The sequence below is a fragment of the Vulpes vulpes genome, unplaced genomic scaffold (assembly GCF_048418805.1).
Source record: "Vulpes vulpes isolate BD-2025 unplaced genomic scaffold, VulVul3 u000000643, whole genome shotgun sequence".
Classification (NCBI taxonomy): domain Eukaryota; kingdom Metazoa; phylum Chordata; class Mammalia; order Carnivora; family Canidae; genus Vulpes; species Vulpes vulpes.
This window is the reverse complement of record NW_027325793.1, coordinates 542,499-568,845: the sequence shown is the minus strand read 5'-3', so window position 1 is coordinate 568,845 and position 26,347 is coordinate 542,499. Positions and strand designations below refer to the sequence as shown.

At 47.7% G+C, this 26,347-nt stretch overlaps 1 protein-coding gene and 2 pseudogenes across 3 annotated transcripts in view; 2 read left to right on the top strand and 1 right to left on the bottom strand.

The window, feature by feature from the left end:
• LOC140597399 (small G protein signaling modulator 1-like) overlaps positions 1 to 26,347 on the top strand; it is a 40,948-nt gene that overhangs the window by 10,520 nt on the left and 4,081 nt on the right. For 2 of the 3 annotated variants that reach the window (XR_011999236.1, XR_011999235.1), the window contains exons 3-6: positions 10,967 to 11,042; positions 11,625 to 11,684; positions 14,082 to 14,244; positions 16,101 to 16,253. Coding sequence is in view for 1 of the 3 variants with exons in the window: in XM_072745664.1 (XP_072601765.1) it covers positions 10,967 to 11,042; positions 11,625 to 11,684; positions 14,082 to 14,244; positions 16,101 to 16,104 (303 nt within the window). In the remaining 2 variants the exon portion in view is untranslated. Of the gene's footprint in view, positions 1 to 10,966; positions 11,043 to 11,624; positions 11,685 to 14,081; positions 14,245 to 16,100; positions 17,752 to 26,347 lie in introns of those variants that run through there. The other variant, XM_072745664.1, reaches the window with a different exon arrangement.
• Positions 16,465 to 26,347, top strand: part of LOC140597391 (FAS-associated factor 2 pseudogene) — a 47,112-nt pseudogene continuing 37,229 nt past the window's right edge.
• Positions 24,367 to 26,045, bottom strand: LOC140597393 (phosphoglycerate kinase 1-like; annotated as a pseudogene).

The following is a 26,347-nucleotide window of genomic DNA, read 5'->3' as shown; positions in this document are numbered from 1 at the left end:
GTTTGTAACCCAGTGAGCCCTCCAAAAACAACCACCCCTAACAACAATCATAATTAGCATTTACCGGGCACCTACTGTGTTCCAGACCTGCACCATCCAATTGGAGCCACTAGTGTTACATGTTTATATTTAAAGGAAGTAAAACTCAAATAAAAAAATCCTGTTGCTCAGTTGTCCCAAGTTTCAAGTAGCCGCATGTGGCTAGGGATCCCGTTTTGGACATTTTAGGCACAGAGCATTTTCCAGAAAGTTCTGTTGTGTCCTAGACATTGTGCTAAGTGCTCTACATCCATGAACATATTTCAGTCTTAAAACAGCTCAGAGGGGTAGGTCCTATTTATTATCCCTTTTTATAGAGGGGAGTAAATTGAAGCGCGAAGGAAGTGAAGTGACTTACCCAAGGCCACACAGCTGGTGAGGGAGCAGAGCCAGGGTACTCACCCAGCCCTTGGATGTGATGCTTGGCTGCTTTTCCTCCCAGTGTAGGCTAGAGGTGGCTAATGTGTTTTCTGGCTCACCCTGTGCTGTTTGAAGCAACCATCTGGAATTCGTGTTCTTATCTCCTGTAGCTGCCCAGACCCCCAGAGAGAATTGAGGCCGCTCCAGCGTCTGTGCGTGCCTTCCTGATCCACGAGGCCCGTGGGTCTGAGGAAGTGGGGCGTGTTGCCAGGGGAGCCGCCTCACACAGCAGCAGAGCACCCAGGAGAGGGCTGGCCGGTCTCCAGGGCGTGGGCTGGGAATGTGAGACACGCAGGCTGTTTTCTCCGGGAATGGAGGGGCGGGGGATTGACTGTCTTCACAGTTCCATCATCTCCCTGAGTGGCTGTGTGCGGGAGGTGTAGCTGGGGGGACCTTTTTGCCAAAATGCCCCCAGGTGAATGCCCCAGAACCAGGCACTTGCGTGACCTTCTCGTCAGGGGGTGTCTGAGCACCTGTGCAGGGCACCTGTGTGAGGGAAACCCAATCTCAGCGCCCAGAACGCCCGCTTCCAGGTCAGGGCAGGTTGGCCAGTCCCTATACTCTGAGGGAACGATGCGTGGTGCCTATTTATAGCATCCCAGAAAAGGGTTAACTGGGGCTGTCCTAGCAGCAGCCCACTGAGAAACAGGCTTTTGCTTCCCTTGTAAGGCCCACAGCCATGTTTAGGGCAGGTGCTAAGAGGGAAGACTTTGCTAGCACTAGGACTCTGAAGATCCAGGTGCCATGGCTTCATCACCTATGTCCCCGCCCCCCCGCTCTCTCCCACAGGCACAGATGGGGCTGCAGAAGGACCGTCCTGTGTCTCTGCTTTCATTATCCATCTGTGTGGATGTGGAGGGCAGGGTGGAAGTGTGTGGGTGGGAGGGTGGGGCAGGGCTGTTCTGGAACCGTGTATGAGAGAGAGCAAGAGTCCAGGAGAGGAAGCTTTGATCCGTTCACCAGCGGCTACTGGGCTCTCGCTGTGTGCCAGACGCCTTCAGACCCCTTCTCTGAGAAGGCCCCAGCCCTGTGCAGGCTGCGATGGGCTGAGGGCAGGGAGGAACCCATCTGGAAGGAGGCCCTTTGCCTATGTGCCGGAGCGTTGGGATCCCTGCTGACATCCTACAGTAGCAGCAGAGCACAGACAAGATATTTCCTTTTTTACTTTCTTCTTTTTTAATAATGACTTTATTTTTTATAGCACGTTTAGGTTCACAATGAAACTGAACAGAAAGTACTGAGATTTCCTATACATCTCTTTATCTGCCCTAAAAATCCTCTGCGCTCTGCTGTTCATCCCTTTCTGCCCCCAACCCCTGGCAACCACTGATCTTTTTGCCGTCTCCATGGTGTTGCTCTTTCCAGAATGTCCTGCAGCTGCATTTGGACAGCATGTAGCCTTTTCAGATTCTTTGTTTTCAGTAATACGTGTTTCAGGTTGAAGGTTTCCCTCTTGCTACCATGATTCTCCATTGGAGACCTATGTGCAGAGGGGAGAGGGAGCTGGGTGGTACTGGGCACACCTGGGGAGGTCAGTGGTGAAAAGGTTTGGCAGGGCAGAGGTGGACCTGGCTGGTGCTGCAGGGCCAGGACTTCAGGAGCAGGGAGTTGGCCACCTGGGACTCCGAAGCTGGAGATGATTCAGATCCCAGCCTCTTCACGGACCAGATGGTCTCCATCCCTCCTAGCTCAGCTGCCTCATTGGGAAAATAGAGTAGTAGCAATGGCACCCACATGGCATGCTTGTTATGAATCTTTGGGGCTCATGGATGTGAAGCACCCACGTAGCTTGTGGGATGCACCAGTACGTATTGAATGAATAAATGGACCTACTGTGTGCCAGGCTCAGTGCAGGGCAGATGGTCGTGGGTTCGAGTCCCCACTCTGCCATTCAAAAGCCATGTGCACGGGCAGCCCCGGTGGCGCAGCGGTTTAGCGCCGCCTGCAGCCCAGGGCATGATCCTGGAGACCTGGGATCGAGTCCCACATCAGGCTCTCTGTGTGGTGCCTGCTTCTCCCTCTGCCTGTGTCTCTGCCTCACTCTCTCTCTCTCTCTCTGTCTCTATGAATAAATAAAATAAAATCTTTAAAAAATAAAATAAAAAAATAAACTTAAAAAAAAAAGCCATGTGCAAAAAAAAAAAAAAAAACAAACAAACAAACAAAAAAAAAAGCCATGTGCTCTTGGGCAAGTATTTGACCTCACCAAGACTCAGTTTCCTCATCTGTAAAAATATGCACCCACACCCATCTCACCTAATTACCCTGAGGATTCAATAAAATAATGCCCCAAGCATGGTGCCAGGCTCAGCGAACACCTCATAAATAAGTGTGTAAAGCACTTACTGTGCGGCTACCACTGTGTTAAATGCTTTTGATGTATTATCTTATGCCTGTGAGGCAAATACAGATACCCATTTTACTGATGGGAAAGATTTGCCCAAGATTCTGTGCAAGAGCTGGGGTTTGAATTCTGGAAGTTTGACTCTAGAGCCCAGTGCTCATAGCTGACCATTGGAGCTTGGAAGTGGAGGAGGTCCCATCAACTTTGCCTAGGGGGTGGGGGGTGGGGGTGGCTCGGGAAGGAGGGCAGAGGACACCTTAGTGAGTCCCAGAAGATGCAGTGGTTTTGCCAGAGCTGGAGATGGAGGTCGGAGTGGGTGAGGATATCAGGTGCAGGGGACTGCACAAAGCACAAAGCAAAGGCAGGGGTGGGAATCCTACAGAAGGAATGGCACAAGTGACCGAGCTGGGCGTGGGAAGGGGCGGGGAGGGGACAGGATGTGGCAGGAAAGGAAGGTAGGGCCCCATGGTAGAAGCAGTCACAGCTCGCAGCCCTGTTCCAGGCCTTCCCAACTCACCTCCTGTGCGCCCCCTCCCCCATAAGAAATTAAAAAATAAAAAGCCGCCAGCTATTTCCATGTCGTGCCTTTCCCTGCCACATTGTCCTTCCATCTGTTCCTTCCTTTGAGCTCTAGGGTGGCTGGGGGGGGCGGGGGCAATTGCAGGGGCAGCATTTTCCTCCTCTGGTTTAGAGTTGGAGAAACCAGAGAGTTCAGTTCTGTTTGTACCTTAGATCTTGAGCATCACCTCCTCCAGGAAGCCCTCCCTGACCGCTAGACCTACCTCATCAGCTCAAGTTCCTTTGTTATTCTCCAAGAACTAAATTCTTTTGCTGCAGGGAACTGGCCTACTTTTTTGTTGTCATGTACCCATTTGTTGTACTTGGTTAGTATCTGTCTCTGTAGACTGCCATGTCCACAAGGGCAGGGATTCTATCTGCTCGTCATCTTGTACCAAACTCCTAGGAGGTGCTCCATAAATGTTAAGTGAATGAGGGACAGCTGTGGTTCTTGTGAAGGGAAGTGCTGGGAAGGCAGGTGTTGGCAGAACATGGAAGAGGTACATTTATCCCTGCTTGGGTATGGAGAGTCCAGGAAGGCTCCCAGAAGGAGGTGACACCTGGGCTGAAGCCTGAGTTGCACTTAGCTAGCTGCAGCATGTCGGGAGGGACCCTTGGCAGAAGGCATATGTGGGCAAAGGCACACCCACGGCTGGGTCTGAGGGCCCGCGGTCCGAGGCGGGGCTGGACATGCTGGCCTGCTAGGGCATGTGCATCTCGCCCTCAGCATCCAGGAGGCCCACCCGGGAGGCAGAGCTGACCTCTGCTCATTCCCCTCTCCTCCTCACTTTGCCCAGATGCTGCGAGCTATTTTTAAAAGTCACCCTGAAGGCGGTCCAGACACCCTAAATGAACCGGCCTTTCCACTGTGAGTTTCTCGCGGCCGGGAGAGGCAGGGGGCCTCCATCTCATTAGCTCCTGCTGGCTCAGCATTACTCACCCAGCTGCACTGCCAGGCGCCAACCACCCAGGACCCCAGCTGGGGTGAGCTGTGCTCTGAGCCAGCACCGAGGCAGCAGGACTTGGAGGAGCAGGTGGCAGCTCGGCTGGTTTTTATTTTGGCCTAATGTGAGCCACAGGCACAGTGCTGGGTGCTTTATGCCAGGGGTCCCTGTGGCCAAATCCAGCCTGTGTGTGCACTGCCCTTAAGCCAAGAATGGTTTTTACATCCTAAAAAGGGGTGTGAAAACGAGAGAGGATGGGACATAGACGGTATGTGGCCTGAAAATAGGTTTGACAGATTTAGCAAATAAAAATTCAGATCGCCTGCTGAAATTTGAATTTCAGAAAAACCAGAGAATCTTTTAGTATAAGCCTGCACAGTATCTGGTACATACTTAGACTAAAAGAAATTCCATATGTATTTGAAGTTTAGATTTCACTGGGCAGCCTGTGTTTTTATCTGGCGGTCCTGCTGTAAAACCTGAAGTGTTTGCTCTCTGACCCTTCACAGAAAACGTTTGCCCACCCTGGCCTTGAACACAGAGCAAATGAGATCAGGTGCCAGAGGGCCTTAAAGACACTGGAACCAAACCTGATGAGCATGAGCTGCTGGCGTGTGTTACTAATATAATCAGAGTGATCGATCACCCAACATAGATTGAGCACCTCCTGTTTGCCCAGCGCTGTCCTAGAGATGGACAGTACACACATAAGCGTGCAGGTGTATAGTGAAAGTCAGGCCGTGATAAATTCTAAGCAAAAGTATACAGCAGCAGAAGGGGGTAGAGAGTGACATGCATGAAGCTTTTACACTGTGTGGTTCTGAGCTCCTGCTCCCATTCTGAGCGCTGTGCATGCTTTTTTCATGAAATCTGCACATAGCAGCCCTGACAGGTGGTATATCATCTCCATTTCACAGATAAGGAAACTGAGGCCTGAGGTCATCCAGCCAATGGCAGAATTGGAATTTGACCTGAGCCTGGTGACTCCTGATCTCCTATTCTTACTGGCTTTACTAAGGTGCCTCCCTTTATAGGATGCCAGCTGTATTATGCTGGGTCCTGTTAGAGGCCCTCTGCTGATACTTTCCATAATCCTTATGGGAGCCTTGCACGCTGGGCTGTATTATTCCGATCCAGGCATAAAAGCGGTGAGCACGGCACTGTGTGGAGAGGCAGCCGGGAGTAGTGAGTTGATCTGGAACCTAGCAGGGTTCCAGGTGGGCCACGTGAGGCTATCTGGGTATCAGTGGGCAGGTGGCAGGAATGGGGTGGGGAGAAGGCACGGCAGGCCGGGGAGCCCCCACGAGTCCCGTCTTCCTGCTTTTCGGATTGGCCTCGGTTTCCCTGCCTGCCTTCCTCCTGAGATTGATTACTTCTTCTGTGTGCTATTGAAATATTTGCAGGTGGAGGGTGGGAGGGCGGGGCTGGTTCCTGAATTTGCAGGGTGGGGCTGACAGGGGTTGATGGTCTGAGATCCCACGAGCAGGGGTGGGGCCAGGCCACTGCCCCAGAGGCCAGTGAGGTCCTAAATAGCCCCTGGATGGGAAGCTGGGGTAAGTGCATCGAGCTGAAGGGCCCCATAGCTCACACTCATGAATATCTACTGTGGGCCGGCCCTGAACTAGGCAGTCCCTATCCTCTAAGACTGGCTCCTGTTTGTAGAATTCCTACCATGTGCCAGGCACTGTCTCCACAGGGCTCTTGCAAGGCTCCCGTTACCCAATGAGGCAGGGACACTATGATCATCCACCCTATTTGACAAGTGAGGAAGCTTGTCCAGCATCATGAGTGGTCAAGGATTCGATGTCAGGTCAGTGACTCCACATTCTGGCTCCTAGCCTCTCCACTGCCTCCTAACATCCTGTCGTTAGAGCTAACAAGCTGGTTCTGAAGGAAGTGAGCTCCCCATCACTGGGGGAATGCAAGCAGATGTTGGAGGACTCCTTAGAATGGGTGCTAGACAGGGATGAAAGCTTCCTGACCACTGTGACCTTTGAGGTCTCCCTGCCCTGAAGAGGCCCCCACAGGACATGGGTGGCAGAGTCCGGTCCGGGTGACTCAGGACTCCTGACTTGCAGTTAGTGCTTCTTTGGTCTCCATGTTGGGCGAGACCTAGGAATCCCTTTCTCATAGGTTTCTCAGCACTTTGGGATTTTAGAGGGCCTGACCCCTTTCTGGGCAGGGCTGGAGGCATTGCTGACTGTGAGACCTAAGTTCAAGAGGTCCTGACCATGCCCTTTCCTGGTTTTGTAACCTTAGGGCAAATTGCATAAACTCTTGTGAACCTCAGTTTATGCAGCTTTAAAATGGGGATGATGATGTTCCTGTGAGGATTAAACAAGGTATTCTGTACAGAGACGCCGGCACATAGTAGGTGCTCAGTAAACATACTCTCTCACTCTAAGCTGGGCAATAACAAAAGCATTTTGTTCAAAATGGCCTCCAACTTCTGCTATGAGACAAAGTATTTGTTAGAATAAAGGCCCTGGGTCTGATCGTGCCTCCTCTGCATGACCTGGGGTGGTTATCGAACAGCTCCCTGCCTCAGTTTCCCCATCTGGGAAAAGGGAATAATTCAGTAATCCACTTCATTTGGGTTGTCACGCTATATACAGTTCCAGGAACACAGTGAGTGCTCAAAAAATAAAAAATGGCAGCAAGCTTTAGCATCATGAAACTTCTACTATGTCCTAGCCAGGCCTGCCCTTTTGCAAACAGCAGCCCATTTAACCGTCGCCCTGGACACGAGGGGTTGAGCCGGGATGCAGATGGAGGTCTGTGGGCCTCGAGTCCCAGCTACCACAGCCACTGCCTCTGTGCTGCCTGAATCACACATGATCCCAGGGCTGAAGATTAGAGAAATCACAGAGGCTGGGGAGGGGCCGGGAGGCCACCTGCCACTGCCACCATGCCCAGACCACCCCGAGGTCCCTCACATCTGTCAGCTTTCACAGCCGACTGAGTCCAAGCTCATGCCTGGCGCCTGAGAAGGGAAAGGTGGTTGAACTGAATTTCAGAGGCCTTCTGTGGCCCTCTCCCTCACCCCCACAGGTCTGGCCAGTTCCCTGGGGATGGGGCCCGCCCTCGAGGGTGTGGGTCACAGCCTCTTCCTGCAGCCCTTGCTCTCTCCTGGGAGGCTCTCAGGGTCCTTCCCAGGGAGACTTCCGCCCCACCCCGCTGCCTTTTTAATTTCCTCTTCTGGCCTCAGGCTGGCAGCCTGTTACTAACTTCTGGAGACGGGTTCTAGCCCACAGCTGGGAGCCAGCAGAAGTGGGGGGCACCTCACTTGTCAGGGCCCCTCCCCAGGCTGAGCACTACCCACTACCCACGGGTGCTGCATTTGCACCTCCACCACCCACCCCACCCCAGATCCATCCCCAGGACAAGAGTCCTGGAGCCAGCCTTCCCTGGGGATTGCCCTTCCTGAGTTTCAGAGTCCACAGCGATAAACGGACAACCTTCTCCACTCTGCAGAGTTTGGACTTGAGACAGCGCGTGTGTCCAGTCTGGGTAACGATAGGAAACAGAGGATTCCCCCAAAGGGAGTACAGTAAGGTGAATTTAATAAAGGCACTACTGACCAAGGCAGGGTGGGGTGCGCCAAGGATGCAGCACCCTGTGGTGGTAATAGTGAGGAAGCCGCAACTGTTACCTCCCCTGGTCTGACATGGGGCCCAGGAGAGGTGGCCAGAAGGGGCTGGCTGTGTGGGGAAGGTCCCAGACAGGAGCCGTGACTGCTGAATCTCTTCCTAAGGATTTTGGGACAGCTTCCTGTTTTCTATCCTCTCGCACCTCCTGCTGCCATCTGAGCTTGCGTGCGATTTCCTTGGAGAGCTTGATAAACATCCTGGAGTTGCTGATTCCATGGGTCGGAGGCCAAGCATTTGTGTCTCTACCAGGTCCCACCTGGTGCTGGTGCTGCTGGCCCTGCTGGGCAATGTCACATTTGCCCTGTGCCTGTCTTAGCTTGTCCTACCTTTTGGCTCATTGGAGTGAAAGGTCGTCCTGGGCAGGACTGTTTGACTCCATCCCTGCTGCTCTGTGCCCTCAGTGCCAGGGCCTCCTGCCGAACTGCATTCATGAGCATTTGAACTGTTTACGACGACGTCTCCCTGTTGACTGTTGCTCACATGTGTGCATGCTTTGGCTTGGCGGTCCCTGAGTGGAGGCCATTGTGGAGATGGAGGTCAGCATGCAGGCTTATTTGGGTATGCCTTTGGGATTGACACCCGGGGAGCAGAGTGAAGCAAGCAGGAGAGGGCCAAAGGAGAAGATGGGCCACGGGGCTTTCATGGAAGCGCCACGGCGAGTTCCCAGGGAGCTTTGTGGCCCTTCAAAGCTGTCCCAAGCTGGGGCGAGGATGCCAAATCTTCAGGGCCCGCCTGCTCCAGTCTCTGGGTGAGGGCCACCCTGGGAAGCAGTGAGACCTTGGGGCAGGCTCTCCCTGTGGCTGAAGTAGTCCCCTGTCCTCTAAGGGACTGGCAACCCCTCTAAGGGTTCTCCAGCACCCCCCTAAGCAGCCTCCAGTCCTGAAGGGTTCTGTGGGGCACACTGTGATACCTACCATGTGATCAGCTCTTGTCCAAGGGGCCAAGGAGGGGCCAGTAGCCTTCCCTGGACTCCGTGCCCCAACCTGGAAAGCCCTTTTGCTCTCCCTCAAGCACACAGGAACCCCCCCCTCCCAAGAACTCTGCCCATGGTTTTTGCCAACAGCGGACTTCTGAATCTTAGTTTTGCTGGGCCAGGCCATCATGTAGCAGAGAGAGGCCGAAGCCCCCAGACTCCACCCCGGCTTGAGCTGAGCTGGGAAATAAGAGCACCAGTGTTGCTATGAACCACAGACAGTGGTTAGGGGGTCCTCCCGGCCTTCTGGAGAGAGGGAGAGTAAGAGGAAGGGGTTGTTTCCTCTGTTGTGTCACGGAGGGCGGTGACCCCAGTAAGTGCATCTGACCCCTGTTTCTGGAGTGGAGTGGAGTGGGCAGAGGCTCCCCTTGGAGTCAGATTGCCCAGCGTAGAAACCTCAGCAGGATGACCTTGGATGTTCTGACCTTGGCTAGGTAGTAACCGATACCTCTGCATTTCATAATTTTCTTGTGAATGAAGTGGGTGGTAGGGGCCACCTGGGAACCATGCTGTGGGGATTATGTGGGGCTGGCCGGGTGCCTCTGCTCAGACTGGCGTAGCAGAACACCACAGATAGAGTGGCCTAAACAGACCTTTATTTCTTGCAGTTTGCCAGCTGAGAAGTCCGAGGTCAAGGTGCTAGCAGATTCAGCTCCCGGTGAGGGTTCTCTTCCTGGCTTGCAGGCAACCACCGTCTCACTTTGCTCTGATTTCTTCCTCTTCTTTTAAGGACACTAGGCCCATCCTGAGGCCCTTGCCTTCAGGACTTTGTGTAACCCTGATTACCGCCCCCCCCCCGAGGCCCCACCTCCAAATACCATCACACCAGGAGGGGGAGAATAGGGCTTCAGCATGTGACTCCATAATACCATGTGTGCTTACCACAGTGCTGTGCAAGTGTGTGTAAGCTAGAGCAGCATTATTATTTTCAGAGACAAGCCATTGGCTGAAGCTTCTAGAGTAGCATCAAGAGCCTGGGTTTCTGCTCCTGCCTCCTGTACACTGTGTGACCTTGGGCTGGCTGCTTAGGCTCTCTGATCTTCATTCTCATAAAAATAGGCCCACCCCGCACAGGGCTGAGGAGAGGGTACAGTGAGTTAATACAGGTAAGCCTAGAACTCATTCACTCGTTCACTTATTCCTCCTCTGGCAGAGAAGTGCTCCGCTGGGGGGATGAGGACGTGGAGCGTGATGGTGAGGATGCTGACGGTGGGTGTGTCCGTCTGCCCCGGCTGCCATGACAAGCTACCACACCCGGGGGGACCTGAATGCCAGATATTTACGTTCTCACACTTCTGGAGGCTGGAAGTCCAGTATCATGGTGTTGGCAGAATTGACTCCTTCTGACGTCTGTGAGGGAAAGCTCTGTTCTGGGTGTTCTCGTACATGGCCCTCTTCTCCCAGGATGGCGGACTCTTCCCTCTGTAGTGCTCTGTGCTCAGACTTCCTTTTATAAGGACACCAGTCGTACCAGGTGAGCGCCCACCCTAATGACCTCATTTTAACATAATTAGCTCTTGAAGACCTTGTCGACAAATAGATGACATCCTAAGGTACTCGGGGTTAAGGTTTCAGCGTATGAGTGGGGGGCAGGGATACAGTTCAGCCCCTAACATCAGGGAGGCCACAGTTTGCAGGCTCTGAGGCAGATGAGGCCCAGAGGAGGGAGACGGTACGCAAAGAAACAGGACAGGAATAGTGTAAGTACCCTGAAGGAACTGTAACGAGGAATGGATGGAGTCACGGGGAGGGCTGTCTCAGATAATGGGGTCAAGGAGGGAGATGACATTTCGTGTGACATCTGAAAAGTGCAGAGCAAGCACCCGAAAAAATGCTTCAGGAGAATGTGAAGTGTGGAGCTCTTCTAGGCCACAGGCCTCAGACTTAACAGAAGACGGGGTGAGGAGGGTATGAAAGGAAAGCAGTTATCAAAACACTGTGGACGGCCTGAGAAGCCCAGGAGGAGCGACACAGCCCTTTGGGGTGACCACACCCGGGTCGCATTTGGGTCTCCCGTCCAGCTGCCTCTGCCTTCCAGGTGAAGCAGATCATGGAGGAGGCCGTCACACGGAAGTTTGTCCACGAGGACAGCAGCCACATCATCTCCTTCTGTGGTGAGCCCGTGGCCTGTGGCCTTGAAAGTGGCTTCTTTCTCTGTGGGCTGACCTGGGGGAGTGGCATCTTTGTGCAAGCAAGGGTTCTTAACTGCTTTTTTGCTTTGTAACTCCAACGTTATTTTCAGATTTCCAAGGGGCCCCATTAGGGAATTTGGAAATACAACAATGTCTCCAGAAGACATTAAGAATGGCCCCCGTGCAACCTACGAAGGGTTAATCACTGTTGATGCCGGAGGGCCTGCTTTCCCCTCTCAGTTCACAGCCACCAACCCACACCCCTAGTGATGTGGGTCTCGCATCTGAGGAATGGCTCCATCTGAGGAATGGCTCCGTGCCCCTTCCCCCGCCCTGCCTATGGCTGTTGCTAAATAATGGGAGGGGATGGATGGGCTTTAAAAATTCAGGGAGTGAGGAACCATCACACCATCCTGAGGGATCATGTCCAGCTGGCTCAGCGCAGGAGGCAGGCCCAGGGCTCAGAGCATGACTCAGACGTCTCTCCTTGAATCAGCTTTGCTTGCAAGGCTCCAGAAATAACCATGCTGCCAGGTTCTTACTATACTTCCACCTCGGTTACAGGCTACAGACGCAGGTTTTGCGTGTCCCCGGAGTCAGGATTCTGTTTCTACGTATCAGTGTGTACGTATAAGTGGGGGAGTTTCTTTCTCCCTAAAAACCTTTATTATTTCATGACTGGCATGTGTTGGGGTGAAGGACGTGCTGTAATCCCCCTCTCGTGGCCTTGGTCTCATAGAGAGGCCCGAGCGAGGAGACCTGACTGGGCCCTCGGCTTCATCCAGATGGCTGGGCGTACCACCTGTGGGAACACACGTCATGACCTGGGAGCCTGCTGACGTCAGTTTGGGCCCTTTGCAGCCAGGCCGACCTGGGTTCACATCCCTTCTCTGCCACTTGTGTGTTGGGTGACCTTGGCAAAATTTTATGTTTTTTGAAGTGAGATCTGTTTAAGCTACATATATATGTATATTTATATACTTGCATATTTATGTATATATAGAGGAGTCTGTATGCACATAATTACATGAACGTGTATGTATATGAAAGGACACATACACACAAATGTAAATATGGGAATGTATTTACCTATATTTTTTTCTCCCGGACATCTTTATTTGCAAAGAAAATAATCGGCATGCCCATTTCAAAATGTGCTACGATACCTACCCATTAAAGACTTAGAGGAATAGAAAGTGATAAAAATCACAATAATCCTCTAACTCCAGCCACAGTTTGGGATGAGGGAAGAAATGTGATGGCACTGAGTAAGGCCTACAGGGTCTCCCTGAGGGGTCTGTGATCCACCGTTCCTTAGGATTCATTGTCAGAAAGAGTCAACCAAGCTGCCAATACCTGGATAGTTACTTAACTTCTTGAAGTATAAATGGATGAAAAGTGTTGTGTGTGTAAGCAAAAATGAAGGTGTTTAATAGATGCTTATCCAGACTATTTTAAGCCCATAAGCAAATTAGGCAATAAGTGGACATTCATTCAAAGCCAAGCAATTACTGGGGCACCTGGCTGGCACAGTTGGTAGAGCCCACAACTCTTGATCTCAGGGTTATGAGCTCAAGCTCCATGGTGGATGTGGAGCCTATTTTAAAAAATTAATTAAAAAAATAAAAGCCAAGTAATTGCTAACAACAACAACAACAACCCAAGACAAGAAATTAAACCAGAACTTCTCAGTATTTGTCCTTGCACACAACATGACCTTGGCCGGGCTCTTAACCCTTGGACTGTTGGCGTTCTCCTTCTTTGGAGTGACGGCGACTAGCACACTCACTTCGTGGGCTTTTTCCACCAGGATTGAGTAAGCTAAAACTACACACTGGTCTCACTGTGTGAGATAGAAGGTAGGAAAACACTAATAGAGGCCTGCTGAAAGTACCAGAAATAAGATTGGGGTCATCAGAGTGGCCTCCACAGGGACTGTCTCCCAGCAGGGAACACTAAGTCCCAGAAATGGAAAGTGATTTGCTTGAGGTCACACAGCAAGTTAGAGGTAGAGCCCAGACTACCACCCAGGGCAGACATAGACACGGGAAATGATGAGTGAAGCCTCTCTTCAAATCCTTCATGGAGACACAGGTGTTGTGAGCACACCATGGGCTCAGGTCTGGTTTTTTTTTTTTTAAAGATTTATTTTTATTTGTTTATGATAGACATAGAGAGAGAGAGAGAGGCAGAGACACAGGCAGAGGGAGAAGCAGGCTCTATGCCGGGAGCCCGATGCGGGACTTGACCCCAGGACTCCAGGATCGTGCCCTGGGCCAAAGGCAGGCGCGAAACCACTGAGCCACCCAGGGATCCCCCTCAGGCCCAGTTTTGAATCCCAACTTGGTCACTTTTTTCCAGGTGGCCCTGGGCAATTCGGTTTGCTTCTTAGAGCCTCAGTTTTCACATCTGAAAAATGGGGATGGTTGTCCTTTCTTCCTTGGCTGTGGCAGAGGGAGAATGAGATCTGTAACGCTAGCTGTTACTAGAATCACAGTAGTGACGTTTATGTCACTTTTATCTTGAGCCCAGACAAAGCTCAACAGTCCTGTGGTCTGGTCCCTCCTCTCTCCCTGGCAGGAGCAATAGCTAATGTTCCTAAAGCACTTACTGTGTACTGGGCTCTGTGTGAAGTGCTTTCCATGCATTTTTCCACCTCATTCTAACAGCAACCTTTTAAGATGCACATTCATGCTCTCCCCACTTCTCAGATGAAGAAACTGAGACACAAGGAGGGGAAGTAGTTGCTGGAGGTCACACGACTGCTTAGTGTCTGGGAAAGGATGTGGGCAGATAGTCTGACCTTGGGCAGCGAGCATAGGTTAACTCCTCAGCTGTCTTGCTCCCTTTCGAGGGAGTGGAAGGGAGAGAGGCATATGCGGTTTTCCCATGTGAGGCTCTCATGAATTCTGAGATGCTGGGCCCGCAGCTCTCCAAGGCGCCTCTGTGTGACTGAAGTCCTGGGCTGGGTGCGTGGGAGTGTGGGCAGGGCAGGGCCTACTGACTGTCATGTCCCTACAGCGGCTGTGGAGGCCTGCGTCCTGCATGGGCTGCGGCGGCGGGCGGCTGGCTTTCTGTGCTACAACGAGATTGCAGCTCTCTTCATGAAAGTGGGCAAGAACTTCCCGCCGGCCGAGGAGCTGAGCCACAAGGTGCAGGACCTGGAGCAGCTGATTGAGAGCACGTGAGTATGGAGCATGGGGTATGGGCAGGGCACGCCCTGCAGAGGACAGTCCCCCTGACTCCACGTTCCTCCCTGAGCTCTGCAAGAACCCATGCCTCCTGCCAGTTCCTCTCTCCGGTTTCCTTTCTGCTCCCCAAACCTGCCAGATTGTTTCCTACCCCAGGGCCTTTGCACATGTTCTACCCACCACCCGGTTCCCATACTTCATTTTCTGTGGCTAGTTTCTTGTCATCTCAGGCTTTGCCCCAGTTAAGGATAAATTCCAACCCTCACCCAATTTTTCTTTTAGATCACTTATTTACTTACTTCCCTGTGGTTATCACCACCTCTAATTACTCTTTCATTTGTTTCCTTGATTCTTGTCTATCTTCCCCGCTTAACTCTGAACTCCTGGGAACAGGCAACTAACATCTGTTACTCCCCATCCCAGTGCCTGGACAGTGCCTAGAAATGTTCAAGACACGATTGTTGAATGCATAAAGTGGCTTTTGGGAGCCAGACCCCATTCTGAATGCAGGAAGACCAAAGTTTAATCAAAGCAGTATGGTCTCTGTCTGCATGGACCAGGTGTCACATTGAGGCCACCATTGAAGGGGAGCCTTGACTTCACTCACATGTCTTAAGAGCTGATTATGTTTGCTGGGGGAGGCTCATGGCCTGAGTATGTGTACCTGAGCACCTTCCACCAGAGCCTCGCCAGAGTCCTAATTGTTCAGCCAAAGCCTTGATCTGGAGCCTGGTCAGGGATGCCAAATAGGTTTCAGCTCCAGTTGTTGCTAGAGGCTGCCCAAAGGACCTTGTTGTGAAAGATTCTAGAGCTACTCTTGGGTTTCACAGGAAAGAATGCTCAGATTGATTAGATGGCACGAGACAGGAGAAAGAAGCACGCATGCCATGTTTGCCTTCTCTGCCATGGGTGTTCCTTCCACTTCACTGGATGGGCAATGGCCCTTGCCTTGCCTTTCAGGCCATACCAGCCCAGAGCTGCTGGCCAGAACTGTGTGATGGGCAGGGCTGTGGATTTTACATTGCCAACTCCCATTAGGAATCCCAAGTGACTCCTCAGCCACTTGGTTTTCAGGTGTCTTCCAGTCCATCTGCTAAATTTCCAGGTGTTTGCTGAGAACTTCTTAAAGGGGTGGATGTCCATCGGCCTTCCATGATATTGGGAGTGACTTTCTAATGGAGGAATTAGAGATACCCATGCCAGTTGGTAAGGGAGAGCCATTCCTTCATTCATGCAACCACTTATCCATGACAGGGAGAGGGGAGAGAGGGGGAGGGAAGAGAGAGAGAGAGAGAGAGAGAGAGAAGAGAAGAGAAGAGAAGAGAAGAGAAGAGAAGAGAAGAGAAGAGAAGAGAAGAGAAGAGAAGAGAGAGAGAAGGGAAGGGAGGGGGAGGGGAAGGGAAGGGAGGGGGAAGGGAAGGGAAGGGAGGGGGAGGGAAGGATAGGGTAGGGTAGGGTAGGGTAGGGTAGGGAAGGGTTTTCCCATGTGAGGCTCTCATGAATTTTGAGATGCTGGGCCCACAGCTCTCCAAGGTGCCTCTGTGTGACTGAAGTCCTGGGCTGGGAAGGGAAGGGAAGGGAAAGGGAAAGGAAGGGAAGGGAAGGGAATCACTATGAGAATCCGGCTTACCCATCAACAGTGTATGAAAGTGTATTTCCCTGCATCTTCATGCTTGTTGGGTATTATGATTCCTCCAACTCTTTGCCCACTTGCCAGGAGCAATAAGGGCTCTTTTGTTGTTTTGGTTGCCATTCCCTTCATTTCCTTGAGAGGTTGCTGTTTGCATATTGGTCCTGTTGGATTTCCTCTTTTGTGAATATTCATCCTTCTTCTTTACTGGTCTTGAAGGTGAAATCAGATCCAGGGCCTCCAGGAGAATGTGCGGAAGCTGCCGAAGCTGCCCAACCTGTCCCCACTAGCCATCAAGCACCTGTGGATCCGCACTGCCTTGTTTGAGAAGGTGCTGGACAAAATTGTGCATTACCTGGTGGAAAACAGCAGGTGAGCCAGAAAGACCAGACGCCTGGGTGTGCTCTGCCGCCACCTGCTGGCCTTCTTGGAAATTGCGCCCTGTTGCACAAAGCACCTTTCGTTTCTCCCCCTTGATATGCACTTGACTTGGAAGAAATTACATGAAGGCCATCTGGATGTTCGTCTCCGAATTAGCCTAGTTTAGGACCTTGGGACAATTCAGGTGCTTACTGGCAACGCCGGATCTCCAGATTAGGAGTGGGGTGTAGGATCCTGCAATCTTAGGCATCTTTCTTCTCCCATGAATTAAGCCTACTGTCTTCTTACTAACCATGGCCCTAGAGGAGTCATTTAGCTTCTCTGTGTCTCTCCTCTCATTTGGTAAGTGGGACAGAGATCGCTGCCATTCTGGAGAAGAGGTGAGAAGGGAAGATAGTGAGTCCACAGCATTTTGGAAATTTATAATGATACTTTCTTACATTTTTTTTTTCTAGCTCAGATCAACTTGGTGTAAATGTTTTGTAGTATGAGCCCTCTTGGCAAGCATTTATCCATCCATTGATTCTTCCAACAAATATTTAATGAGCACCTAGCAAGTGCCAGGCACTAACCTTAGATGTTGGGGATACATTGGTCTTTTTTTTTTTTTTTAATTTTTATTTATTTATGATAGTCACACACAGAGAGAGAGAGAGAGAGAGAGAGAGAGGCAGAGACAGAGGCAGAGGGAGAAGCAGGCTCCATGCACCGGGAGCCCGACGTGGGATTCGATCCCGGGTCTCCAGGATCGCGCCCTGGGCTAAAGGCAGGCGCCAAACTGCTGTGCCACCCAGGGATCCCGATACATTGGTCTTAACTGTCATGTTCAAAGCTTGGATGTTATGCTAAGGGATAGGGAAGCTGGGGAAGAATGTAAAATCTGAGACTCTTCACGACCAGTACTCCTTTCCAGCCAGAAGGAGAGGGAGAGAGAGAATATCAAGGAAATACATGAGAATCTCCTCATCTCTTGGTATATGAAAGTGCCTATTTAACCACATCCTCACATAAAATGGGTATTATGATTATCTTTCATTCTTTGCCTGTTTGCCTGGAAAACATATCTGAAAGTATAGAACAAATCCTTCTCTTCATGAACCTCACATCGTAGCAGGGAAAACAGGTAACTAGTAATTGGGATAATATATGATGAATATTCCAAACTAGGTGGGTGGTGTTTAATTTACTCTGGGTGGTCAGAGAAAGTGTCCTGGAATACATGGCAGTTAAGCTTCCATTTGAAGTGCCTGTAGGCATTAACTGGGTAAAGATGTAGGGGAAAGAGTGTTTCTAGCAGAGGGAAGCAGGTGCAAAGGCCAGGAGACAGGAGAGGAACTGGAAGAAATCCAGGCTCTGGAGTCCAATTACACCTTCTCGTGAATTATGACAAGTCTCTGCTCTGTGCCCTAACGTGGGTTCAGGGCCTCTGTAGTTACTGCCTTTGGTCTATGACCTTGTGTTTTCCGCTGAATAAATCAGTCAAAAGGAATTAGTGATTTATTTCAGCAATAACGCCAACCTCTTTATTTATTAAACTTCTTATTTTTTTTTTTTACATTCACACAGAAGTTGTAACATTAGTACAGAGTCTCCCCTACCCTTAGTGATAACATCCTCCATAACCTGCACTGTACCTTCATAACCTATGAAGGTATGTTCTGTGTTATATGGAAGAGGTTTTGGTTCAAGAAAAATTCAGGTCTCCCCACTGGCTGTGGGGTAGGGACACTAGAAACAACACAAGTGTTTCTTTTTCAATTTAAACGTTTTTATTCCAGAGCAGAGGTTGATAAACTATAGCTCGTAGACCTAATCTAGCTTTCTTCACGTTTGGCAAACAAAATCCTATTGGACCCTAGCCTTACTGATTCATTTGCCAGTCATTTATGGCTGCTTTTGTGCTACAGTGACAAACTGAGTACTTGTGACAAAATCTTACGCTCTTCAAAACTGAAAATATTGTCTAGCCCTTTACAGAAAAAGGTTCTTGACCCTTGCTTTAGAGAAAAATCTCTTCATCACTGTCCATCACAGTCCTGGCTCTCTAATCAAGCCAGCAACATGATATACTTGACTCTGTTCTAACTACAATTAACTGTTCTTTGCTCTGATCTTTCTTCAGATAGAACCTATCCTGCCATTGCCTTTGAAGAAACTTCCCCAGATGGCCTTGTGAGTTCTTTGCCTCTCTTAGTTATTGTGGCCCATGCCAGGCATACAAAACTAAGACATTTCTTGTGGTCATGTGGAATGGTGACTACCTCAGACTTTGAACTCTAACCAGTTTAACATTTCTCTTGATTTGAAAACAGGTTTTCTTTTAAAAGAGTATTTGGTCAGAAAATCTCTCTACTAACTCAGAGATTAATATTGTAATGGAGACTAACCAGGGAGCCAGAGCTGCTAAGGTAAAAAAATTGGCTGAAGGTCTGACAGCCATTCCTGCTGCAGTGCCACCGCCTACTTCTGGCCAGTCTGACAGGCTCCTTCAGGCTTCAGAGAATCCTGTGCGTTCACATTTCAGCAGAACCTGGACACTGGCCAGCCGGTGCCACTTGTTCTTGTTCTGCCTGAGATCTATTAACTACAGCATGTGCTCCTTCTTCCCTGTCCACTTCCATATTCTTGGCAATTACCCCCGTCCTGTTTATAAACCACTGTAATTCATCTACAAGCTTAGGAAATGTTTGAGAGTGGAAAGTATACTGACGAGAATTGAGTAAATGCAAGTCAAGACACACTGCACTCTATTAGCTGGGTGACTTCAAATAATTTGATTTACTTTTCTAGGCCTAAACATCACCACCCTGCATTTAATAGTCATTTAACAATAACGGTTATATCTTGGCTCCATTAATCAGCAGGAAATAGGCAAGTGTTTATTTTTCTTCCTTGCAATGATTCTTTAATACTGCATGACTAAATTTTAGAGAAAAGCAAAGAATAAGTAAATAAGGCCACTCTGCTAATTACCAACAGAGCTGGGATAAATATCCACTCCTCCCAGCTTTAAAATCCCTACTCCACCACCACCACCCCGATCCATCCAGTTTATCTGTAGCAACTGACCCTAAAACAACATGATCAGAGTTCTGATATCTGAGACTGCAGGAAGGCCCCAAGTGTAGCCCTGACTCAGTCTCACTGAGACAGCAGGGAGAGAGCAAGCAAACTGGGCTCTTTACCTCTGGATTAGGTCTTTGTAAACTGAACTCTGTGTCACAAAACAGTTATAATAATTAAACGAGTTGCAAGAATATCAAGTAATAGAAATGGGAAAGGAAAATAATACATCATTTTTAAGCATGAATGTAAGTAAGCCAGTGGCAGTCTATAATTTAATTGACTGGGACTTGGTTTTTCCACTACTGGGAATACATATTTTCATATTCTACATAACCATGGCTAAATGAGGACAAAAATTGTTCCTTGATTTATGACTCCAGGTCATTTGTAGATTCCTGTCTGATTTTCTCTAATGATTAATGCTTTTCACAAGGATGGGTTCCCAGAAAGACTGTTTTTTTATGAAGTCCTAGACCCAAAAAACTAGTTCACCATTTACCTTGGTTTAGAATTTTCATTTACATGTTGTTCTTAGTTTTCCATTTGTCCTGAATTTTAGTCTTACCCAATCTATAACTAAGAGAAATTGCATAGAGAAAATACTGTAGAAAGATTAAAAGAAAGGATGTTTTTTTAATATGATTTTTTTAAAAATCCATCGACCTGTTTTTGCAAGATTGTCAACTTATTGTGCAATGCTTTTCTGACTTCAGTATCCATGAGATTCTAATTCAGTAAGTCTGGGATTGGGCCCAGGAATTTGAGTTTTTAACAAGCATCCAGATGGCAGCAGGCAGATCATTGGACCACACTGTGGAATAACCTTTAATTGATTACTGTATCGTTAATATCCTACAGGGTGGCACGGTGCTAGGTACTTAGTAATAAATTAATTGAATGGATAATCAAAAGGGCTAAGGAGAAATGAAACAATGTGAGGTGTTCCTTTATTCACTCAGTGATTCATTTTTCAGCCCTCAATGAGTGGCTATCATGTACTGAACTTTATAGTATTGTTTGTGTGTGTGCATAGATACAATACATGTATGGACACTATAACTAGAAAAGGCACTTTATGCATACTCTATGCTTCCAAAGAGCATGAGATCTAGTGAAGGTTTTGAGAAACAAAAAATGTCATCTCAAGGTAATATTTAGGTGTTATTAAGGTGATGAGTGTGCAGAGAAGTTACAACAATAAAAATAGAAAAAAATAATGTCTTACCTTTTATATAACTGTTATATTAAATGAGCTATGTGAAAATAAGCTGGTAAGTTGTGAAAGGCCATATATATGGAAATAATAAGATTTATAAATCTCTACCCCCTTTATAGAGATGGCAAGGTCTCCCCATCCCCATTGAGTGTGTTGACCAGATGCCTCAGCTTATCTTCCTTACTCCGCAGGGTAGCGAATTAGATATCTCTGTCTGAATTTCCATCAAACGAAGTATATGTTGCCTGTTTCTGAGGCTTGAAATCTGCAGGACTGAGGCTCTGTGCTAATGATGTGCAACCTGAACTTTAAAATGTTTTACAAACTATAGTAGCTATTAAATAATTACTTGAACTTCTGGAAGTAATAAAAACCCCTGTCTTGAGATTCCTGAACAGAGTTTATCTCTTTACTAAGTATGTAAAATAATACTGTGGTAGGATAATCCTTAAAAATTGCTTCACTGTATCCTTGTTATTTGAGCACTATACATATATTTTTACCAATATTCAGAAAAGAGTGTATGAACTTTTTTCCTAGATTCCTGCAAGATCCAAACTTTACATGACAGTGGACTTCAATAATATTCGTGAACTTGCATGAGGTTCATGGAAAGCAGCACATTGAAAATTCTGTGATGAATTACTAGGAGTTTTGGTTGACAAATACTTTCGTACATTTTTCCCTTTGAGATGTAGTATTATTTGGTTTGTGCGATATGTGATTCAAAATAATGAGAAGTGAAAGAAAAAAGGTGAATCCTCTATGTATTAATCAAGGGGTCATCTAGACTATATATCCAACATGACGTTTCCCACACAGTGTGTCTAGTTCTTCAATTGCTACTTGATTTCTTGGTGAGTGTGTCTTCATGTGAGAAAATACAAAAAGCAGAAAAAAAAACTATTTATCTTGGCAGCAAGTACCGTGAACTATGAATTCAGTGAGTCCTAAATATATAGAATCAGAATTGAATACAGCCAACCTAATGGTCTGTTTTGAGAAACATCAGTCCTTTTGTCCCTTATCCTATACGTAAGGCACACTAAATTATTCGGTGTCTCCAAATACTTTCCATGTAGAGTCTGTATTTTGAGACACTTGATGGCTAGGAGATTTTAGGAGCCTTTAACAGGAATATGATGTAAAAATAAAACAAATTCAAGTTAGGAAAATGTTGGGAGTCTGCTCAGAACACCATCAGCATCGCATCCTGTCCTGGCAGTCCGCGTGGAGCTGCAGCTGAGTCCACTGCATGGAAAAGCTCCTCAGTCCAGGCATGCTCCACTTCCAACTTAAACTAAATGTATTAGAACAATATAATGCCTCTAAAAGCAGATTGCACCTTACAGTCTTCGTTCTCAAGGAGTTTAAACATGTCTTAAGAAAGGGTGATGCCTCTTTGGGATTTATGATTATTACTCGTGGGCTTTATTGCTCATTCTGGTTTCCCACTGAACACCCGCATCACATCCACCGCTGAGCATCCAGAGGCAGGCTCGTTGCTTCAAGTTGCTTTGACAATCATTAATCCTAGAGTCTGACTCCATTGTTCTGCATGTATTACATAGAACTTCTATGGAACATCAAACATATTTATTGATAGGAGAAAATTGTGTCTTTATGAGCGTTTCTGTAATGAAACAGGATGAGGGATGTGGAAAGTCACTGGCAGTTTCAGTCCAAGAGGCTCTCTTCAGGAAGAGAAAAATGGAAATGTTTTTATGAACGTGAAATAAAACTCTAAAAATGATGAGATGCTCTTCTAATACCCACTATTCAATAATAGATAGTCATAGTGTCCTTTGTGAATGAAGAGGGCACTGCAGATTCTTTCCGGTTGCCGCAAGTGTTAAGTGTTCACAGTTAGAAGCAATGAACATTACACACCTCTCCCCGTGTTTCCTCACAGCCTGGACAGTGACTACTCTCACAGATGTTAAGACCCTTTCTGTGGTTGTTAGAAGGATACTGATTACTGATTTAGGGAGAAGTTCTTAATCTCTTCCTGCATCCCGGTCCCTTCCCTTGACAGACATCAGTGCAAGTGAAACAGGGTCTTAAGTTTAATACCATTGACAAGATAACCCTCCCTCTCTGGAGCAGTGGCTCACCATAAGGCTATTACCTTGTTGGCCATGTACCATATCTCTTTGCTGCCTGCTAATGCTTTGCTCCTTTCTTTTCTTTTCTCTTTTAATTTGCATTTAGAAGAGCTAGCAACCTCACTTGGCAAAGCTAACTGCTGATGTAGCTAACGATAAAGCACTATGGCATCACTTGAATGTCAAAAATTAGAAGAAAATAAAGAGCTAACATGTATTACCGTATTACTTATTTTTCCAAAAGCCAGAGCCTACTTTAATTTTGCCAAAATTGTGTTGGAGAGTTACTTCAGTGTGGGCTAGGTCCTAGCATTTGAATTATATGGAAAGGTCAAATTAGAAAACTACAGGGGGTCCGAAGGAGTTGATTGAGAATAAAGACTGTCAATGCGAAATATAGGGACACTTGGAATACACCACAGCAAGAGAGGGCTTAATATTTTACTTTGCTTAGTTTAAAATCGGAAGAAATCAGTTTAGATAGACACAGCTTTTCTATAAAGGATGTTACGGAAGCCAAACCTCCCAATATACTAGGTAAGGATGAGTATGGTTATGTAAGTATCCTAATTATGTACCTGCCCAAAGTGAAAGATTAGGTTAGTTAATGGACAACAGAGTGATTTCACATAGTTCTTCCCTTTAAGGGACTTATAGTCTACTTCAATCCTTTTGTGTTCTGAAATATGTACATCCTTCTTTCTCTGCAGTAGGCCTTGCTAGTCTAAACATGTCTATGAATTCAGCAGCTTCTTCTCCCTAGAGGACTGGAGAATATGACACAGAGTAGGAATCTGAAATTCCAAAGATGACTTTATAGCTCCCAGACAAATGGAGCTTTCTACTAGAACTTTAAAATTAAGGAAAACCGGGATCCCTGGGTGGCGCAGCGGTTTGGTGCCTGCCTTTGGCCCAGGGCGCGATCCTGGAGACCCGGGATCGAGTCCCACGTTGGGCTCCCGGTGCATGGAGCCTGCTTCTCCCTCTGCCTGTGTCTCTGCCTCTCTCTCTCTGACTATCATAAATAAATAAATAAATAAAATTATAAAAAAATAAAATAAAATAAAATTAAGGAAAACCATGCAAGGCTGATGATGCTAACTCTATTTGTTGAAAACAAGCTATCTCTTCTCCTCCCCATCCCCCCTTTCTCTATGTGTATGATTCAGGTAAGATTAGTGTCAAAATCAGTGAATGTCAAAGTTGATGTAAAAATCTTTAAAACTAAGAATTATTTTAATTCACCCACCTTATATGCTCTCTATACTTCCTGCCTCCTTGAGGATTTTATCATTCATTTCCCTTCTATATCTTAAACATTAAGTTCTCAGAATGTTGCAACTTCAACATTTTCAAGTCTCTCTCATCTTATGGGAAATAACCCAAAATACCACCTTGGCCCTACATATCTTCACAGAAGTCCTCTTCTTTCCATTGTCAAGTATCTTAAAGAGTTGTTTTACTCAAAGTTTATACTTCTTTACCTTTTGTGCATTCATCTCAGTATAATATGGAATTTAGGCCCACCAATTTCACTCTTCCAACCATTGACCTCTATGTTGCTAAAGCCAAAACACACATTTTTCATCGTCCTTCTTGTTTTCTTTGTGATGTTTCGTTTCTGAAAATCTCTTAGCTTCCAGTACACTATACTTTCTTGCTTTTTTTCTACTGTTTCTTTTCCTCTGTTCTTTATTTTTTTCTCTGTTTCAGTGGATACTTTTATTGATTTAATAGATCACCAACTTTGTCTCCCTACCTGCCTACAATTGGAATTTCATCTTATTTCCATGCTGAGTAGTGAAACAATGACACAGCTGTAATCAGAATAAGCTACTTCAAAAAGAGAAGCCAACACAGCTCATTTTCTTCTAGCAAGCAAAATATAAATATATGCACTCTAGAATGCACAATGGTTTAGTCACTAAGAAATTCAAATGGGATCCTGAAGAATGTAGGCAAATCCAGGGTGCAGTAAAGAGGAGCTGAGATGCTGTGCGCCTCTTTAAGGGTTCCTGGTACTGCATCTCTTGGCCACTAGCTGAATTTTGACATGAGGGAAGATTTTAGCTAATGCCAAGGAGAGATGCAGCAAGTGCTAGGTTGACTTAGGGGCTGTGCACAGGAACCAAAAGGCAGGAAAGTACTAAACACTGCTAAGAGCATCCACCCCAGGAAGGACTGGACCTTCCAAAAGCTCTAAACTCGCACCACCCCCAGTGCTCACATGGCTGACTTTATCCTCTGTGTTCCATTTGGCACAGCAAGTGGCAGTGTCTCCACCACCTATGATGGTGATGCAGCCCCTGGCGGTGGCTTTCACCACCTCATCCATGAGGGCTTTGGTTCCTCGGGCAAAAGCTTCCCATTCAAATATGCCCACAGGTCCATTCCCCATGGTCTGCTTAGCCTGAGCAACTGCCTCAGCATATTTCTTGCTGCTCTCAGGACCATGGTCCAAGCCCATCCAGCCAGCAGGTATGCCAGAGGCCACAGTGGCTTGGCCAGTGTTGGCATGCTCATCAAACTTTTCAGCAGTGACGAAGTCAACTGGCAAGGTAATTTTCACACCATTCTTCTCAGCTTTGGACATCAGGTCTTTGACGATCTTGGCTCCCTCTTCATCAAACAGAGGAGTCCCAATCTCCATGTTGTTGAGCACCTTCAGGAAGGTAAAAGCCATTCCACCACCAATAATCATCTCATTGACTTTGTCCAGCATATTACTGATCAGCTGGATCTTGTCTGCAACTTTAGCTCCACCCAGGATGGCCAGGATGGGTCGCTCTGGGCATTCCAAGGCCTATTTCAGCTCCTTCTTCATCAAGAAACCTCCGGCCTTCTGTGGCAGACTGACTCCCACCATGGAGCTGGGGGCTCAGTGAGCAGTGCCAAAAGCATCATTGACATAGACATCTCCTAGCTTGGAAAGTGAAGCTTGGAAGGCTTCTATTTTGACTGACTCAGCTTTAATCTTATTCCCAGAAGCATCTTTTCCCTTCCCTTCTTCCTCCACATGAAAGCAAAGGTTCTCCAGCAGGATGACAGACCCAGCAGCTGGGTCAGCACAAGCTTTCTCCACTTCTTGGCCCACACAGTCCTTTAAGAATAAGTGCCCAGCACAGACTTAAGTTCTATAGCAGCTGGCCCCAAAGAATACTTGTCTGGCATGGGGACACCATCAGGCCGGCCCAGATGGCTCATAAGAACTGACTTGGCTCCATTGTCCAAGCAGAATTTGATACTTGGGATGGCAGCCTTGATTCTCTGGTTGGTTGTTATCTGGTGGTTCTTCATAGGAACATAGGCTCTACATAGGTTGAAGTCCACTCTCATGACGACCCACTTGCCCTTCACGTCGAGCTTGTTCAGAGTCAGCCTGTTAGAAAGTGACATCCTGGCAATAGAAGGGCTGCGAGGCTGAGAGCTTAAACAGCGGAGAAGAAAGCAGCCTGCGTGTGCTCCAACCTCGTGCGGAATGCCGAGAGCTCCTCTGTTCTTTATTTTTTTTTTTTTAAACATTTTATTTTTTTATTTTTATTTTTTAATTTTTATTTATTTATGATAGTCACAGAGAGAGAGAGAGAGGCAGAGACACAGGCAGAGAGAGAAGCAGGCTCCATGCACCGGGAGCCCGACGTGGGACTCGATCCCGCGTCTCCAGGATCGCGCCCTGGGCCAAAGGCAGGCGCCAAACC